The following is a 20,488-nucleotide window of genomic DNA, read 5'->3' on the forward strand; positions in this document are numbered from 1 at the left end:
TGTCTAATGGTATAATATGTCTAATGGTATAATATGTCTAATGGTATATGTGTATGGGTATAATATGTCTAATGGTATAATATGTCTAATGGTATAATATGTCTAATGGTATAATATGTCTAATGGTATAATATGTCTAATGGTATAATATGTCTAATGGTATAATATGTCTAATGGTATAATATGTCTACGGGTATAATATGTCTACGGGTATAATATGTCTAATGGTATAATATGTCTACGGGTATAATATGTCTACGGGTATAATATGTCTACGGGTATAATATGTCTACGGGTATAATATGTCTACGGGTATAATATGTCTACGGGTATAATATGTCTACGGGTATAATATGTCTACGGGTATAATATGTCTACGGGTATAATATGTCTACGGGTATAATATGTCTACGGGTATAATATGTCTAAGGGTATAATATGTCTACGGGTATAATATGTCTAATGGTATAATATGTCTAATGGTATAATATGTCTACGGGTATAATATGTCTACGGGTATAATATGTCTAAGGGTATAATATGTCTAAGGGTATAATATGTCTACGGGTATATGTCTAATGGTATAATATGTCTACGGGTATAATATGTCTAATGGTATAATATGTCTAATGGTATAATATGTCTAATGGTATAATATGTCTAATGGTATATGTGTATGGGTATAATATGTCTAATGGTATAATATGTCTAATGGTATAATATGTCTAAGGGTATAATATGTCTAAGGGTATAATATGTCTACGGGTATATGTCTAATGGTATAATATGTCTACGGGTATAATATGTCTAATGGTATAATATGTCTAATGGTATAATATGTCTAATGGTATAATATGTCTAATGGTATAATATGTCTACGGGTATAATATGTCTAATGGTATAATATGTCTAAGGGTATAATATGTCTACGGGTATAATATGTCTAATGGTATAATATGTCTAATGGTATAATATGTCTACGGGTATAATATGTCTAATGGTATAATATGTCTAAGGGTATAATATGTCTACGGGTATAATATGTCTACGGGTATAATATGTCTAAGGGTATAATATGTCTACGGGTATATGTCTAATGGTATAATATGTCTACGGGTATAATATGTCTAATGGTATATGTGTAAGGATATAATATGTCTATGTGTATATCATTTCTAAGGATATGAGCAACATTTGTACCAAGAGAACAGCAGACAAATCAATATACTCGAGCTGTTATTTCACTGCCTATCAATATCTTGGTGTTGCCCAGCAGCAATCCAAAACAAGGCTTTATTAAGCTGTATCTCCCAAGAGATCCATTCTATGAGACAAAACTCTGTTTGAGCAATGACACTGCTCACAATGATGTTACCTGGCTGAGTTATTACAACACTGCAGGCTCCCGAGTGGCGTAGCGGTCTGAGACACTGCGTCACAGTGCTAGAGGCGTCACTACAGACACCCTGGTTCGAATTCCAGGCTGTATCACAACCGGCCGTGATTGGGAGTCCCGTAGGGCGGCGCACAATTGGCCCAGCGTGGTCCAGGTTTGGCCCGGTGTAGGCCGTCATTGTAAATAATAACTGACTAGTTAAATAAAGTTTAAATAAAATATAAAATAAAAAACATGCATTATGTCACACACACACACACGCACACACACACACACACACATACCTGTCAAAAGTTCAGCATTAGTCCTGCCTGGAAAACGTCAGGAAATGAGATAGAGGCAGATTGATTGAAGTCCCTGTTATCTGTTCACATCAAGAGGACACCTGCGTATGTCACCCCTCCGTGCTGCTAGCCACCGTAACCAAACAGACTAGAAGTATCCAGCCCACTGGACTCTATGGAGAGGGCCAACTGGTCCGAAATACCCCACTATTGAAACTCAATGGTGTGTGAACACATTCTGCTTAGACACACCGATCCTTTACAAACTAGGGGTTTTACTCTATAATCTAAGCTAATGTAGGAGAGGCTGATACTCGTCTGTTTACAGTATGGACTGGCACAATGTGGCAATAGACATGAGGGATAGCAGAGCATTGGATAGTTAAATGACACATTACAGTAGTGACATTATTACCCTCAATTTACAGTAGTGACATTATTACCCCCAATTTACAGTAGTGACATTATTACCCTCAATTTACAGTAGTGACATTATTACCCCCAATTTACAGTAGTGACATTATTACCCCCAATTTACAGTAGTGACATTATTACCCCCAATTTACAGTAGTGACATTATTACCCCCAATTTACAGTAGTGACATTATTACCCTCAATTTACAGTAGTGACATTATTACCCCCAATTTACAGTAGTGACATTATTACCCCCAATTTACAGTAGTGACATTATTACCCCCAATTTACAGTAGTGACATTATTACCCCCAATTTACAGTAGTGACATTATTACCCTCAATTTACAGTAGTGACATTATTACCCTCAATTTACAGTAGTGACATTATTACCCTCAATTTACAGTAGGGAACGTTTGGTGTGGTTCTACTGTACAGTTTGGTGTGGTTCTACAGTCCAGTTTGGTGTGGTTCTACAGTACAGTTTGGTGTGGTTCTACAGTCCAGTTTGGTGTTGTTCTACTGTACAGTTTGGTGTGGTTCTACAGTCCAGTTTAGTGTGGTTCTACTGTACAGTTTGGTGTGGTTCTACAGTCCAGTTTGGTGTGGTTCTACTGTACAGTTTGGTGTGGTTCTACAGCAGTTTGGTGTGGATCTACAGTCCAGTTTGGTGTGGTTCTACTGTACAGTTTGGTGTGGTTCTACTGTACAGTTTGGTGTGGTTCTACAGTACAGTTTGGTGTGGTTCTACAGTACAGTTTGGTGTGGTTCTACAGTACAGTTTGGTGTGGTTCTACAGTCCAGCTTGGTGTGGTTCTACTGTACAGTTTGGTGTGGTTCTACAGTACAGTTTGGTGTGGTTCTACAGTACAGTTTGGTGTGGTTCTACAGTCCAGTTTGGTGTGGTTCTACAGTACAGTTTGGTGTGGTTCTACAGCAGTTTGGTGTGGTTCTACTGTACAGTTTGGTGTGGTTCTACAGCAGTTTGGTGTGGTTCTACAGTACAGTTTGGTGTGGTTCTACTGGTGTGGTTCTACAGTACAGTTTGGTGTGGTTCTACAGTACAGTTTGGTGTAGTTCTACAGTACAGTTTGGTGTGGTTCTACAGCAGTTTGGTGTGGTTCTACAGTCCAGCTTGGTGTGGTTCTACAGTCCAGTTTGGTGTGGTTCTACTGTACAGTTTGGTGTGGATCTACTGTACAGCAGGCCTTGTTGTCCTGTAACAGGCTGAAAACAGCAGGCCTTGTTGTCCGGTAACAGGCTGAAAACAGCAGGCCTTGTTGTCCGGTAACAGGCTGAAAACAGCAGGCCTTGTTGTCCTGTAACAGGCTGAAAACAGCAGGCCTTGTTGTCCGGTAACAGGCTGAAAACAGCAGGCCTTGTTGTCCTGTAACAGGCTGAAAACAGCAGGCCTTGTTGTCCTGTAACAGGCTGAAAACAGAAGGCCTTGTTGTCCTGTAACAGGCTGAAAACAGCAGGCCTTGTTGTCCGGTAACAGGCTGAAAACAGCGGGCCTTGTTGTCCTGTAACAGGCTGAAAACAGCGGGCCTTGTTGTCCGGTAACAGGCTGAAAACAGCAGGCCTTGTTGTCCTGTAACAGGCTGAAAACAGAAGGCCTTGTTGTCCTGTAACAGGCTGAAAACAGCAGGCCTTGTTGTCCGGTAACAGGCTGAAAACAGCAGGCCTTGTTGTCTGGTAACAGGCTGAAAACAGCAGGCCTTGTTGTCCTGTAACAGGCTGAAAACAGCAGGCCTTGTTGTCCGGTAACAGGCTGAAAACAGCAGGCCTTGTTGTCCGGTAGCAGGCTGAAAACAGCACGCCTTGTTGTCCGGTAACAGGCTGAAAACAGCAGGCCTTGTTGTCAGGTAACAGGCTGAAAACAGCAGGTTTTGTTGTCCTGTAGCAGGCTGAAAACAGCAGGCCTTGTTGTCCGGTAGCAGTCTGAAAACAGCAGGCCTTGTAGTCCGGTAACAGGCTGAAAACAGCAGGCCTTGTTGTCCTGTAACAGGCTGAAAACAGCAGGCCTTGTTGTCAGGTAACAGGCTGAAAACAGCAGGTTTTGTTGTCCTGTAGCAGGCTGAAAACAGCAGGCCTTGTTGTCCGGTAGCAGGCTGAAAACAGCAGGCCTTGTTGTCCGGTAACAGGCTGAAAACAGCAGGCCTTGTTGTCCGGTAGCAGGCTGAAAACAGCAGGCCTTGTTGTCCGGTAGCAGGCTGAAAACAGCAGGCCTTGTTGTCCTGTAACAGGCTGAAAACAGCAGGCCTTGTTGTCCGGTAGCAGGCTGAAAACAGCAGGCCTTGTTGTCCGGTAACAGGCTGAAAACAGCAGGCCTTGTTGTCCGGTAGCAGGCTGAAAACAGCAGGCCTTGTTGTCCGGTAGCAGGCTGAAAACAGCAGGCCTTGTTGTCCTGTAACAGGCTGAAAACAGCAGGCCTTGTTGTCCGGTAGCAGGCTGAAAACAGCAGGCCTTGTTGTCCGGTAACAGGCTGAAAACAGCAGGCCTTGTTGTCCGGTAGCAGGCTGAAAACAGCAGGCCTTGTTGTCCGGTAACAGGCTGAAAACAGCAGGCCTTGTGATCCACTGTGCATTTTTACCCTTTCCAGAAAATGCTGAATGGTTGGTTGGATGTGTGAACCAGAGGAAAGTGTTGGCACTGCATTATCAGTAGGGATGGAGTGGGTGACCTAATCTACGGAGAGGTGGAGTTAAATTAGAGCAGGAATGTACAGTATTGTATGACATGATTTGTGTGGTGTGTAACCCTGATATACCTCAGAGTGAGACGGCTTATTTACCATATACAGTTCAGTGAACTCCGAAAGTATCGGGACAGTGACACATTTTGGGTTGTTCTCGTTTTGGCTCTCTGTGTTCCAGCACTTTCATTATGACAATTCTGTCGCGAAACGTTTCTTAGACCGGAAGCAGACGGGAACGGAACGGGGTGGAGTTTACCTGAATTTGTCCAATAGAAGCTCTCGTTTCATATGACTGTTTGACTAATGATTAGACACCAGGTTCGCTGGAAAAAAACGTGTGCTGTTTTTAATTTTTTTATTTGATTAGCGATTGTCAAGGATGCAGATGTAATTTTTTTAGTTCTGATTTTTTTTTTTTTGCAATACGTGATCGATAGGCTAAGAGAGCTTCATACGCTGTTTATTGATTGTGGGGTTTAAATAGTGTGAGAATACAACGTAGGATACAAAATTAATTATATTTCTTATAGCGGCAATAGCCGACTTTGGGTGTAACGATACAATTTAATTACAGAAGTTATTCTTCTGCTATTTATTCTGTTATCAATCATATTTACGTGTTAATAGTATCTTCTGATTACAATGATTATATCTAATATTTTAACTAAACGTAATCTATTAGCTATTAAAATCTAAACGGTATCACATCCGGTCGTGATTGGGAGTCCCATCGGGCTGCGCACAATTGGCCCATCGTCGTCCGTCATTGTAAATAAGAATTTGTTCTTATTAACTGACTTGCCTAGTTAAATAAAAGGTTAAATAAATAAAACATTTAAAATATCTAGCAGTCCGGACTGATGGAATGGCTTGTCCTGTACTTTGTAAAACCCCAGAGTACATGAACGTGCTTTGTAAACATAGCAATGTGAACGCATGAAGGACTCGGACCACAAAACAGTGAACTGGCAAAAGAGTCGAGTCCTCATTCAAAGGCAGTGTGAAAACAAGAGTTATTTTTTGTTTTACCCCAGGGTTCACTTTAAAGAGGACTGAAATCAGTGTAAACACCCTAAGAATTTAGAGATAAAACACAAAGTTTACAAAAAGTACAAAGTATAAACTGAACCGATTATGCAAAATGTGTTTATAAGTAGAAAAGCGGTAGGATATCTACCATCTTGGCATCGTTCTTTATTTTGTGCTTATGAATTTGAACCCTCATAACATACTGCACAGTCTGCATGTTATCGTTGATACATTACACAAATGTATTGTGCTCCACTGTACTGTCTCCTTATATCCTATATGGCCCAGCCGTACACATGGTTTCACGCTCTGTTATTATAGAGATCCTCTTGCCTCTTGACTCGGGTTCAAATTATTTTTTGGGAAAACCTAATATTTTTTTTGTTGCGTTTATTTGACTCTGCACGCAGTTATCAGGTTGCTGTTGTTTCTGGAATGTTCTGTTGGTTCCATTGAAACAGACAAGCTCAAATCAAGCACAGCGAAGTTACTTGAACCCAAGTCTGCTGTGTTTGTGTACTATATTCTAGGGGGTATTTAGAAATACCGACGGTATAATTTGTAATCGTTGGGTGGGGGTGGGGGGGGTACGTCATTGCTCCAGCTGCTTCATTTGGTTTGCTAACTTGCTCGCTAAGTGTCTAGATGTCAACGTTTAAACGTCATGGTTACAGCAGAGACATTAATTCCTGGATCAAGATCCCTGTTTCCTAAATACATTGAACTAAAATATAAAAACGCAACATGTGAAGTGTTGGTCCCATGTTTCATGAGCTGAAATAAAAGATCCCAGAATTGTTCTATACGCACAAAAAGCTTATTTCTCTCATTCTGTGCGCAAATTTGTTTACATCCCTGTTAGTGAGCATTTTCTCCTTTGCCAAGATAATCCATCCAACGGACAGGTGTGGCATAGCAAGAAGCCGATTAAACAGCATGACCATTACATAGGTGCACCTTGTGTTGGGGACAATAAAAGGCCACTCTAAAAATGTGCAGTTGTCACACAACACAATGCCACAGATGTCTCAAGTTTTGAGGGAGCGTGCAATTGGCATACTGACTGCAGGAACGTCCACCAGAGCTGTTGACAGAGAACGTAATGTTAATTTCTCCACCATGAGCCGGGCCGTTTTAGAGAATTTGAATGCACAGAAATACCGTAACGAGATCCGGAGGCCCATTTTATTTAAAGGTATCTGTGACCAACAGATGCATATCTGTATTCCCAGTCATGTGAAATCCATAGATTAGGACCTAATGAATTTATTTCAATTGACTGATTTTCTTAGATGAACTGTAACTCAGTAAAATCTTTGAAATTGTTGCATGTGGCGTTTTATATTTTGGTTCAGTGTCGTTTTGTGTGTTGAACAACAAAAAACAGTGCCCCTTGTGTGCACATTCGGTATTCCCCGGTATGGTACAGAAACGTTATGCCGGTATATTCTGGATACCACTACTAGATTCATGCCTCAACATCCATAGAGACACACACACACATCAACAGTAGAACAGTAGGCATTGGACACTACAATTACAGCGGCTGCTGGACCAATGAGAGATACTGAACGAGAACCGGGTAGGAACAACGACTCTATGGTTTACAGGCAATACGTCAGACAGCCTCGGTCCCAGACGGGGAAGCGGACCTGGGTCGCTGGCCTGAAAGACCCAACACCCTATGTGTCGTGCCAATAGGGTTAACCCACTTGGCGGGAATTGTAACATGGCTCATATTAGCAAGGATCGCTACAATATTATGTATAGCATGATAGCAGCTGACTATACAGCACCTACAGACCTGGGACCAGTCTATAGTGACTATAGAAGCTGACTATACAGCACCTACAGACCTGGGACCAGTCTACAGTGGCTATAGAAGCTGACTATACAGCACCTACAGATCTGGGACCAGTCTATAGTGGCTATAGAAGCTGACTATACAGCACCTACAGACCTGGGACCAGTCTACAGTGATTATAGAAGCTGACTATACAGCACCTACAGACCTGGGACCAGTCTACAGTGGCTATAGAAGCTGACTATACAGCACCTACAGATCTGGGACCAGTCTATAGTGACTATAGAAGCTGACTATACAGCACCTACAGATCTGGGACCAGTCTATAGTGGCTATAGAAGCTGACTATACAGCACCTACAGACCTGGGACCAGTCTACAGTGATTATAGAAGCTGACTATACAGCACCTACAGACCTGGGACCAGTCTACAGTGGCTATAGAAGCTGACTATACAGCACCTACAGACCTGGGACCAGTCTACAGTGATTATAGAAGCTGACTATACAGCACCTACAGATCTGGGACCAGTCTACAGTGGCTATAGAAGCTGACTATACAGCACCTACAGATCTGGGACCAGTCTATAGTGGCTATAGAAGCTGACTATACAGCACCTACAGACCTGGGACCAGTCTACAGTGGCTATAGAAGCTGACTATACAGCACCTACAGACCTGGGACCAGTCTACAGTGACTATAGAAGCTGACTATACAGCACCTACAGATCTGGGACCAGTCTACAGTGGATATAGAAGCTGACTATACAGCACCTACAGACCTGGGACCAGTCTACAGTGGCTATAGAAGCTGACTATACAGCACCTACAGATCTGGGACCAGGCTACAAAAAAACAGGCCTTAACTAATGTGAGGGAGATCACAGTTCAGTCCTGTTCATATTCTTACTGTAATACCTGGTCCCAGATCTGTTTGTGCTTTAGCCAACTCTACTGCTGTCATTATGGAATGACAATAAGCCTGGTCCCAGATCTGTTTGTGCTTTAGCCAACTCTACTGCTGTCATTATGGTATGACAATAAGCCTGGTCCCAGATCTGTTTGTGCTTTAGCCAACTCTACTGCTGTCATTATGGAATGACAATAAGCCTGGTCCCAGATCTGTTAGTGCTCTAGCCAACTCTACTGCTGTCATTATGGAATGACAATAAGCCTGGTCCCAGATCTGTTTGTGCTCTTGCCAACTCTACTGCTGTCATTATGGAATGACAATAAGCCTGGTCCCAGATCTGTTTGTGCTTTAGCCAACTCTACTGCTGTCATTATGGAATGACAATAAGCCTGGTCCTAGATCTGTTTGTGCTTTAGCCAACTCTACTGCTGTCATTATGGAATGACAATAAGCCTGGTCCCAGATCTGTTTGTGCTTTAGCCAACTCTACTGCTGTCATTATGGAATGACAATAAGCCTGGTCCCAGATCTGTTTGTGCTTTAGCCAACTCTACTGCTGTCATTATGGAATGACAATAAGCCTGGTCCCAGATCTGTTTGTGCTCTAGCCAACTCTACTGCTGTCGTTATGGAATGACAATAAGCCTGGTCCCAGATCTGTTTGTGCTCTTGCCTACCGGCTAGCACCCAAGGCTACATTTTATTTACAACTGTAATCTTCCCGTTGAACACTCTAATAAATAACTTCAGAAGTACAGGAAGTAAAACAAAAGAACGGTCTGTAATATTATATACACACATCTCCTCTTCAGTGGCATTTAGGTACTGGAGGTCAATACATTGTCTACATCCCAAATCATACCCTATTCCCTATGTAGTGGCACTACATTTGTCCAGTTACTATTCCCTGCTCAAACCTAGTGCACTACATTGGGAATAGGGGGCCATTTGGTACAGGTCCACTCAGTAATAATCGTCGTCTTCCTCAGGCACTGCTTCAAGCTCATTGTTGTCGTCGTCCTCCTCCTCCTCCTCCTCCTCCTCCATGTGGTAGTCTACAGGTCCACTCAGTAATAATCGTCGTCCTCCTCGTCTACCTCAGGCACGGCTTCAAGCTCATTATTGTCGTCATCCTCCTCCTCCTCTTCCTCCTCCTCCTCTTCCTCCTCCTCCTCTATGCGGTAGTCTACAGGACCACTCAGCAGCAGTTTGGTCTGGTTGATCGCTGCTACGTCATCCAGGTTCAGAGGAACCTGCAGGGAACAGGAGGTGAGGTTATTAGATAAAGGGGGGGGTGTGTGTGTGACAGACGTGTGTGTGTGTGTGTGTGTGTGTGACAGACGTGTGTGTGTGTGTGACAGACGTGTGTGTGTGTGTGTGTGTGACAGACGTGTGTGTATGTGACAGACGTGTGTGTGTGTGTGTGTGTGTGTGTGTGTGAGCTTATGTGGCCTACCACTTCGCGGCTGAGCCGTTGTTGCTCCTAGACGTTTCCACTTCACAATAACAGCACTTACAGTTGACCGGGGCAGCTCTAGCAGGGCAGACGTGTGTGTGTGTGTGTGTGTGACAGACGTGTGTGTGTGTGTGTGCGCGTGTGTGTGTGACAGACGTGTGTGTGTGTGTGCAGTACCTCAGGACTGGCAGGTTGTGAAGGACCTTCGTCTGTCTGAGCGTTGATGATGGACTTTAGGGCCCCTTCTTCAAACTAAAAAGAACAGACAGTCATACAGATGACATTACCCATCATTACTCAGGAGGGGTAGTAACATCAGGTACCGGTACCCTGAGTTATCATTCCACTCCTTGACATGCTAAACATGTTGACATGATAGAGTACCTGAGGTGGGCCTGTCTACACATCCAAGTATAACTGACCAAATTATGAAAAGGCAAGCGTTGTCATTTTTGAATTCCGTAAAGGGAGTGTGAAAGAGTTTTAAAATGTTTTAACTATAAACAATGACAAGCCACTGGGGTCTGACAACTTGGATGGAAAATTACTGAGGATAATAGCAGACGATATTTGCCACATCTTCAATCTAAGCCTACAAGAAAGTGTGTGCCCTCAGGCCTGGAGGGAAGCAAAAGTAAGCACCCTTTACTGGCTCGAATAGCCGACCAAATCAGCCTGTTACCAACCCTTAGTAAACTTTTTGGGGGGGAAAAAATGGTGTCTGACCAGATACAATGTCATTTTACAGTAAACAAATTGACAACAGACTTTCAGCATGCTTATAGAGAAGGACATTCAACAAGCACAGCACTTACATAAATGACTGATGATTGGCTGAGAGAAAATTGATGATGAAATGATTGTGGGGGCTGTTTCGTTAGACTTTAGTGCGGCTTTTGACATTATTGATCATAGTCTGCTGCTGGAAAAACGTATATATTATGCCTTTACACCCCCTGCTGTAATGTGTTATGGCTTTACACCCCCTGCTATAATGTGTTATGGCTTTACACCCCCTGCTATAATGTGTTATGGCTTTACACCCCCTGCTATAATGTGTTATGGCTTTACACCCCCTGCTATATTGTGTTATGGCTTTACACCCCCTGCTATAATGTGTTATGGCTTTACACCCCCTGCTATATTGTGTTATGGCTTTACACCCCCTGCTGTAATGTGTTATGGCTTTACACCCCCTGCTATAATGTGTTATGGCTTTACACCCCCTGCTATAATGTGTTATGGCTTTACACCCCCTGCTATAATGTGTTATGGCTTTACACCCCCTGCTATAATGTGTTATGGCTTTACACCCCCTGCTATAATGTGTTATGGCTTTACACCCCCTGCTATAATGTGTTATGGCTTTACACCCCCTGCTATAATGTGTTATGGCTTTACACCCCCTGCTATATTGTGTTATGGCTTTACACCCCCTGCTATATTGTGTTATGGCTTTACACCCCCTGCTATATTGTGTTATGGCTTTACACCCCCTGCTATAATGTGTTATGGCTTTACACCCCCTGCTATAATGTGTTATGGCTTTACACCCCCTGCTATAATGTGGATAAAGAGTTACCTGTCTAACAGAACACAGAGGGTGTTCTTTAATGGAAGCCTCTCCAACATAATCCAGCTAGAATCAGGAATTCCCCAGGGCAGCTGTCTAGGCCCCTTACTTTTTTCAATCTTTACTAACGTCATGCCACTGGCTCTAAGTAAAGCCAGAGTGTCTATGTATACGGATGACTCAAAACTCAACACGTCAGCTACTACAGCGACTGAAATTACTGCAACACTTAAAGTTTCAGAATGTGTGGCAAGAAATAAGTTAGTCCTAAATACACCAAAAGTATGTGGACACCCCTTCAAATTAGTGGATTTTGCTATTTTAGCCACACCCGTTGCTGATAGATGTATAAAATTGAGCACACAGCCATGACATCTCCATAGACAAATATTGGCAGTAGAATGGCCTTACTGAAGAGCTCAGTGACTTTTAACATGGCACTGTCATAGGATGCCACCTTTTCAACAAGTCAGATCGTCAAATGTCTGCCCTGCTAGAGCTTCCCCGGTCAACTGTAAGTGCCGTTATTGTGAAGTGGAAACGTCTAGGAGCAACAACGGCTCAGCCGCGAAGTGGTAGGCCACATAAGCTCGTGTTCTACTGAGTTGTTCTACTGAGTTGTTCTACTGGGTTCTGTTCTCGGTTGCAACACTCACTACAGAGTTCCAAACTGCCTCTGGAAGCAACGTCAGCACAAGAACTGTTCGCTGGGAGCTTCATGAAATGGGTTTGCATGGCCGAGCAGCCGCACACAAGCCTAAGATCACCATGCGCAATGCCAAGCGGAGGCTGGAGTGGTGTAAAGCTCGCCACCATTGGACTCTGGAGCAGTGGAAACGCGTTCTCTGGAATGATGAATCACTCTTCACCACCTGGCAGTCCGACGGACTAATCTGGGTTTGGCGAATGCCAGGAGAACGCTACCTGCCTCAGTGCATAGTGCCAACTGTAAAGTTTGGTGGAGGAGGAATAATGGTCTGGGGCTGTTTTTCATGGTTCGGGCCCCTTAGTTCCAGTGAAGGGGAAATCTTAACGCTACAGCATACAATGACATTCTAGACAATTCTGTGCTTCCAACTTTGTGGCAACAGTTTGGGAAAGGCCCTTTCCTGTTTCAGCATGACAATGCCCCCATGCACAAAGTCAGGTCCCTACAGAAATGGTTTGTTGAGATCGGTGTGGAAGAACTTGACTGGCCTGCACAGTGCCCTGAACTCAACCCCATCAAACACCTTTGGGATGAATTGGAACGTCGACTGTGAGCCAGGCCTAATCGCCCAACATCAGTGCCCGACCTCACTAATGCTCTTGTGGCTGAACGGAAGCAAGTCCCCGCAGCAATGTTCCAACATCTAGTGGAAAGCCTTCCCAGAAGAGTGGAGGCTGTTATAGCAGCAAAGGGGGACCAACTCCATATAAATGCTCATGATTTTGTAATGAGATGTTGGACGAGCAGGTGTCCACATACTTTTGGCCATGTAGTGTATGTGGTAGTAAAGTAATGCCCTGAGGGAACACGCATAATGTGTTGTAAATATGTGTTATGAAATGTAATGTCATGTAATATTTAGAATTCTATATAACTGTATTAATGTCGCTGGACCCCACAAAGAGTAGCTGCTGCCTTGGCAGGAACTAATGGGGATCCATAATAAACCCCAGGAAGAGAAGCTGCTACCTTGACAGGAACTAATGGTGATCCATAATAAACCCCAGGAAGAGTAGCTGCTGCCTTGGCAGGAACTAATGGGGATCCATAATAAACCCCAGGAAGAGTAGCTGCTGCCTTGGCAGGAACTAATGGGGATCCATAATAAACCCCAGGAAGAGTAGCTTGTGCCTTGGCAGGAACTAATGGGGATCCATAATAAACCCCAGGAAGAGTAGCTGCTGCCTTGGCAACAGGAACTAATGGGGATCCATAATAAACCCCAGGAAGAGTAGCTGCTGCCTTGGCAGGAACTAATGGGGATCCATAATAAACCCCAGGAAGAGTAGCTGCTGCCTTGGCAGGAACTAATGGGGATCCATAATAAACAACAGGAAGAGTAGCTGCTGCCTTGGCAGGAACTAATGGGGATCCATAATAAACCCCAGGAAGAGTAGCTGCTGCCTTGGCAGGAACTAATGGTGATCCATAATAAACCCCAGGAAGAGTAGCTGCTGCCTTGGCAGGAACTAATGGGGATCCATAATAAACCCCAGGAAGAGTAGCTGCTGCCTTGGCAGGAACTAATGGGGATCCATAATAAACCCCAGGAAGAGTAGCTTGTGCCTTGGCAGGAACTAATGGGGATCCATAATAAACCCCAGGAAGAGTAGCTGCTGCCTTGGCAACAGGAACTAATGGGGATCCATAATAAACCCCAGGAAGAGTAGCTTCTGCCTTGGCAGGAACTAATGGGGATCCATAATAAACCCCAGGAAGAGTAGCTGCTGCCTTGGCAGGAACTAATGGGGATCCATAATAAACACCAGGAAGAGTAGCTGCTGCCTTGGCAGGAACTAATGGGGATCCATAATAAACCCCAGGAAGAGTAGCTGCTGCCTTGGCAACAGGAACTAATGGGGATCCATAATAAACCCCAGGAAGAGTAGCTGCTGCCTTGGCAGGAACTAATGGGGATCCATAATAAACCCCAGGAAGAGTAGCTGCTGCCTTGGCAGGAACTAATGGGGATCCATAATAAACCCCAGGAAGAGTAGCTGCTGCCTTGGCAGGAACTAATGGGGATCCATAATAAACCCCAGGAAGAGTAGCTGCTGCCTTGGCAGGAACTAATGGGGATCCGTAAAACATACAAATACAATAAATACTTGAAGGAGGAGGGAAGGATGCCATAGACTACTTATTTATTTAGTAGGGAGGTAAAACAGAAAGTAGCTGTACCTTGAGTCTGTTGAGCTGGTCCTGCAGCATAACTTTAATCTTTAGGAGAGTCTCCTCCTCCTTCTTCAGCTCCTGTAGACGACTCAACATGGCGTCTGGTGGAGTTAGACCATTCCTAAATACTGAGAGACGTTCAGTTATTAGTGTAACAGTGTTGCTTCTGTCACTCTCCCCCCCAGTTTACAATTGGCTCATTCATCCCCCTCCTCTCCCCTGTAACTATTCCCCAGGTCGTTGTTGCAAATGAGAACGTGTTCTCAGTCAACTTACCTGGTAAAATAACGGTAAAATAAAAATAAAAATAAAAAACCTTGGACTTTGAACCAGAGTTCCCTATGAACAACAACAAGTCACCCCTCGAAGCATCGTTAACCTATCGCTCCTCAGAAAAGCTACAGCAATTTTTTTGGCAGAGCAAGGGAAACAACTACTTCAAGGTCTCAGAGCGAGTGATGTCACCGATTGAAATGGAACTAGCGCGCACCGCCGCTAACTAGCTAGCCGTTTCACACCAGTTGCATTAGTATTTATCTTCAGCTCTGGTAGCGGACTTGTCATGATGTCCTGTGGGTTCAGAGAGAGAGAGAGAGAGAGAGAGACAGGCAAATACAGCAGGCTATATTAGTAAACTCACTATAATTGGGCTCCCAAGTGGCGCAGCGGTCTAAGGCACTGCATCTCAGTGCCAGAGGCGTTACTACAGACCCTGGTTTGATTCCAGGCTGTATCACAAACGGCCGTGATTAGGAGTCCCATAGGGCGGCGCACAATTGGCCCGAGCGACGTCCAGGACCGGGGTAGTCCGTCATTGTAAATAAGAATTTATTAACTGACTTGCCTAGTTAAATAATACAACATATGTTGGCTTTAGCAAACTTACTGTAGCTATTTGTCTACCTAGTTTAGTAAACTCAACTCCATCCATATTACAGGGATCTAAACTAGAGCTAATTGGCTCCCCACATTCTGTCATGATCATGAACTTCCTGGCTGGTTGAGTACAGAAGATAGCATTAGCTGTTAGTGTTTTATATTGATCAGGGATGTGCTGCATCTAGTCAAGTTAGATAAGCTAACCCTTTGCCAAAACATTACAAATCACTCTGTAGTAGTGATATACGTTTGATACCGGAGCTGAGACATGCGTTGAAATCGGTAAACAACCAACTTCGAAGCAGTGTGCCAATATCTCAATGTCTTCATTCAAAGACTCAATCATGGGACACTCTTACTGACAGTTGTGGCTGCTTTGCCGTGATGTATTGTTGTCTCTACCTTCTTGCCCTTTGTGCTGTTGTCTGTTCCCAATAATGTTAGTACCATGTTTTGTGCTCCTACCATGTTGGGCTGCTGTCATGTTGTGTTGCTACCATGTTGTGTTGTCATGTTGTGTTGTTACCATGCTGTGTTGTCATGTTGTGTTGTTACCATGCTGTGTTGTCATGTTGTGTTGCTACCATGCTGTGTTGTCATGTTGTGTTGTTACCATGCTGTGTTGTCATGATGTGTTGCTACCATGCTGTGTTGTCATGTTGTGTTGTTACCATGCTGTGTTGTCATGTTGTGTTGTTACCATGTTGTGTTGTCATGTTGTGTTGCTACCATGTTGTGTTGTCATGTTGTGTTGTTACCATGCTGTGTTGTCATGTTGTGTTGTTACCATGCTGTGTTGTCATGTTGTGTTGCTACCATGCTGTGTTGTCATGTTGTGTTGCTACCATGCTGTGTTGTCATGTTGTGTTGCTACCATGCTGTGTTGTCATGTTGTGTTGCTACCATGTTGTGTTGTCATGTTGTGTTGTTACCATGCTGTGTTGTCATGTTGTGTTGCTACCATGCTGTGTTGTCATGTTGTGTTGTTACCATGCTGTGTTGTCATGTTGTGTTGTTACCATGTTGTGTTGTCATGTTGTGTTGTTACCATGTTGTGTTGTCATGTTGTGTTGTTACCATGCTGTGTTGTCATGTTGTGTTGTTACCATGCTGTGTTGTCATGTTGTGTTGCTACCATGCTGTGTTGTCATGTTGTGTTGTTACCATGCTGTGTTGTCATGTTGTGTTGCTACCATGCTGTGTTGTCATGTTGTGTTGCTACCATGTTGTGTTGTCATGTTGTGTTGCTACCATGTTGTGTTGTCATGTTGTGTTGTTACCGTGCTGTGTTGTCATGTTGTGTTGCTACCATGCTATGTTGTCTTAGGTATCTCTTTATGTGGTGTTGTCTCTCTTGTCATGATGTGTATTTTGATCTATATTTTTATTAAGAAATATACTTTTTAATCCCCCGTCCCCGCAGGAGGCCGTCATTGGAAATAAGAATTTGTTCTTAACTGACTATCACTTTATCTGAAGTACGTCACGAATGACGTCCCAAGCGTCGTTTGATCACGTGGTTTTTCAAACCGGGTGTCGCAAAATGCCACTGATTTCCGACCTCTGCTGGACACCGTACTGTTTAGATTTGACCGAAACACTTTCGCCTGACCGGTAGCTAGTTTAGCAGGTAGAGGAGGGAACATTCAGGGACGTGAGCTTAACGTTATATGGCACACTATTTAAAATTGTAAAATATTTTTTATCCCCTTTTGCACGGTTGTTAAAATAATTTGTTTTATTTAGTATACGCGTCTGTCTTAAGCATCCTAAATAATGCCATAGATTCCGTTTTTTGAAAAATAAACATGTGAAACATGATGCAAATCTGGTTTTCTAACTGATTATAGGCTGCTATAGCCAACGACTTACCGCTGTACAACGGTGTTATAATGAAAACGGATTTTAAAAAATGACCTCTGTCACTAAATGTGCATTGTGAACAGATAACGGTAATTAAGCTCTGATTAATGAACTGTTTTCCGACACAATTTGGTGAAAGCGTCGAAGCCTTCACTTCAGAAAGCCTCCGTTTCCCATTTACTCCGTCGAGGGAGGATGCTAGCTAATGCTGTCAGAAACATTCTTTATTGGTTTTACGTTCCCATTTGTCAACGTTTATACAACATTATAGCTAAAACGTGTTAAAATAACATCCCCTCTGCAGCAAATTCAACCAGGAAAAAATAAACGTCACATAACACTATCATTTAACGTTGTCTTAAGATAGCTAGCTAATATGCTACCAACAACCTCAGCTTTGTCAAATCATCCACAATAGCTTTCTATATATTTCACAAACCTTTCACAAAAAAATGTTCGTTTGTGTATCTCCTCTTTGCAGCAAATACAAGACCACTTGCAGGCTAGCTACGTGCACATTGACGGAAAACTAGCCAGCTAACGTAAGCTAATAAATTAATGTCATATTTGAATGACACACCAACAGCGTTACGTTATAACAGTCTAGTTTACCGTACCGCTTGATGATAAAATGCTACTCGTTAATGTTGTTGTAGCCTCCGTTGTTCATTCACGTGGTTTCCTTCCGCACATTTCCGGGTTTACTTTCCGCCCACAAGTCAAACGTTTGATGTGATCCTTTAGCGCCGTGTGGTGGTCTCCTACAACATTACACACACACGGGATCTTCAGGTTAGCTAGGATGATTGTAGATGATGATGATGATGACAAAGTCGTTTTTTTTTTAAATAAAATGATTCATAATGTTATAAAATTATCAACATTAGATTATCGCTGATGAAAATGTGCCCTACAAGCAAACATCGAAAAGACAAAGACATCACAAATGCGATTATGCATCGCGTTGCTAAGGACATGCTACCAATTAGCACAGTCGAAAGGGAAGGTTTTAAGAGGCTTATCAATTTAATTGACCCCAGATACGTTTCTCCCTGGCCGCAAACATGGAACAGTTTTCCTTAAAGTATAATTTTACATGTAGCTCACATAATAAAAATAAAAAAATGCTACCTTTATTTAACTAGGGAAGTCAGTTAGGCTGTCATTGTAAATAAGAAGTTGATCCTATCGGGGAACAGCCTTGTTCAGGGGTAGAACGACAGATTTTTACCTTGTCAGCTCGGGGATTCGATCTAGCAACCTTTCGGTTACTAGTCCAACGCTCTAACCACTAGGCTACCTGCTGGTTACTGGCCCAACGCTCTAACCACTAGGCTACCTGCTGGTCTAACCACTAGGCTACCTGCTGGTCTAACCACTAGGCTACCTGCTGGTTACTGGCCCAACGCTCTAACCACTAGGCTACCTGCTGGTTACTGGCCCAATGCTCTAACCACTAGGCTACCTGCTGGTTACTGGCCCAACGCTCTAACCACTAGGCTACCTGCTGGTTACTGGCCCAATGCTCTAACCACCAGGCTACCTGCTGGTTACTAGTCCAACGCTCTGACCACTAGGCTACCTGCTGGTTACTGGCCCAACGCTCTAACCACTAGGCTACCTGCTGGTCTAACCACTAGGCTACCTGCTGGTTACTGGCCCAACGCACTAACCACTAGGCTATCTGCTGGTCTAACCACTAGGCTACCTGCTGGTTACTGGCCCAACGCTCTAACCACTAGGCTACCTGCTGGTTACTGGCCCAATGCTCTAACCACTAGGCTACCTGCTGGTTACTGGCCCAACGCTCTAACCACTAGGCTACCTGCTGGTTACTGGCCCAATGCTCTAACCACCAGGCTACCTGCTGGTTACTAGTCCAACGCTCTGACCACTAGGCTACCTGCTGGTTACTGGCCCAACGCTCTAACCACTAGGCTACCTGCTGGTCTAACCACTAGGCTACCTGCTGGTTACTGGCCCAACGCACTAACCACTAGGCTATCTGCTGGTCTAACCACTAGGCTACCTGCTGGTTACTGGCCCAACGCTCTAACCACTAGGCTACCTGCTGGTTACTGGCCCAACGCTCTAACCACTAGGCTACCTGCTGGTTACTGGCCCAACGCTCTAACCACTAGGCTACCTGCTGGTCTAACCACTAGGCTACCTGCTGGTTACTGGCCCAACGCTCTAACCACTAGGCTACCTGCTGGTTACTGGCCCAACGCTCCAACCACTAGGCTACCTGCTGGTTACTGGCCCAACGCTCTAACCACTAGGCTACCTGCTGGTTACTGGCCCAACGCTCTAACCACTAGGCTACCTGCTGGTCTAACCACTAGGCTACCTGCCGCTCCCTAGTGGTTGGTTCAGGCACTAGGCATTCTTGAGTCTGAAGCATATGTTTAATATTGTGCTAATTATTGTTAGCGAATGAAAAAATATATAGATATCGTGATAATTTATTTGCCATATCGCCCAGCCCTACCGCTTGGTATGGCAACTTCTTAGCATCCGACCGCAAGGAGCTGCAGAGGGTACAGTGCGTACGGCCCAGTACATCACCGGGGCCAAGCTCCCTGCCATCCAGGACCTCTGTACCAGGCTGTGTCAGAGGAAGACTCCAGCCATCCAAGTCTTAGACTGTTCTGTCTTCTACCGCACGGCAAGAGGTACCGATGCAGCCAGTCTGGAACCAACAGGACCCTGATAAGCTTTTACCCCCAAGCCATAAGACTGCTAAATAGTCCGGGTAGCTAATGGTTATTAACATAGGGATAAAGTGACTAGGCAACAGGATAGATAATAGACAGTAACAGCAGTATACTGTAGGTAGGGGTAAAGGATAGATAATAGACAGTAGCAGCAGTATACTGTAGGTAGGGGTAAAGGATAGATAATAGACAGTAACAGCAGTATACTGTAGGTAGGGGTAAAGGATATATAATAGACAGTAACAGCAGTATACTGTAGGTAGGGGTAAAGGATAGATAATAGACAGTAACAGCAGTATACTGTAGGTAGGGGTAAAGGATAGATAATAGACAGTAACAGCAGTATACTGTAGGTAGGGGTAAAGGATAGATAATAGACAGTAACAGCAGTATACTGTAGGTAGGGGTAAAGGATAGATAATAGACAGTAACAGCAGTATACTGTAGGTAGGGGTAAAGGATAGATAATAGACAGTAACAGCAGTATACTGTAGGTAGGGGTAAAGGATAGATAATAGACAGTAACAGCAGTATACTGTAGGTAGGGGTAAAGGATAGATAATAGACAGTAACAGCAGTA

General features: G+C 43.8%; 1 protein-coding gene across 2 annotated transcripts; it reads right to left on the reverse strand.

Annotated features, from left to right (window-relative positions):
• Window positions 1-1,236: 1,236 nt before the first annotated feature.
• snapc5 (small nuclear RNA activating complex, polypeptide 5) lies at window positions 1,237-17,921 on the reverse strand. Of its 2 annotated transcripts, none has more exons than XM_055924633.1 (4): window positions 17,633-17,921; window positions 14,456-14,578; window positions 10,170-10,244; window positions 1,237-9,789 (listed from the first exon to the last, which is right to left on the reverse strand). In XM_055924633.1, exons 2-4 carry the CDS (start codon window positions 14,543-14,545, stop codon window positions 9,604-9,606), a joined length of 351 nt encoding a protein of 116 aa, XP_055780608.1. In that variant the 5' UTR covers window positions 14,546-14,578; window positions 17,633-17,921; the 3' UTR covers window positions 1,237-9,603. The 2 variants fall into 2 exon arrangements, with proteins under 2 accessions (XP_055780608.1, XP_055780609.1); XM_055924634.1 differs by having other exon boundaries at window positions 14,456-14,577; window positions 17,809-17,920.
• Window positions 17,922-20,488: the final 2,567 nt, after the last annotated feature.

The sequence above is a fragment of the Salvelinus fontinalis genome, chromosome 6 (genome assembly GCF_029448725.1).
Source record: "Salvelinus fontinalis isolate EN_2023a chromosome 6, ASM2944872v1, whole genome shotgun sequence".
Lineage (NCBI taxonomy): Eukaryota > Metazoa > Chordata > Actinopteri > Salmoniformes > Salmonidae > Salvelinus > Salvelinus fontinalis.

What these genes read in the sequence shown, in the direction of transcription:
- snapc5 (XM_055924633.1), bottom strand. Translation starts at nt 14,545, where the DNA reads ATGTTGAGTCGTCTACAGGAGCTGAAGAAGGAGGAGGAGACTCTCCTA. An exon ending in ACCAGCTCAACAGACTCAAG is followed by an intron (nt 10,245 to 14,455) that starts GTACAGCTACTT and finishes TGTTCTTTTTAG; the next exon opens with TTTGAAGAAGGGGCCCTAAA. An exon ending in CACAACCTGCCAGTCCTGAG is followed by an intron (nt 9,790 to 10,169) that starts GTACTGCACACA and finishes TGTTCCCTGCAG; the next exon opens with GTTCCTCTGAACCTGGATGA.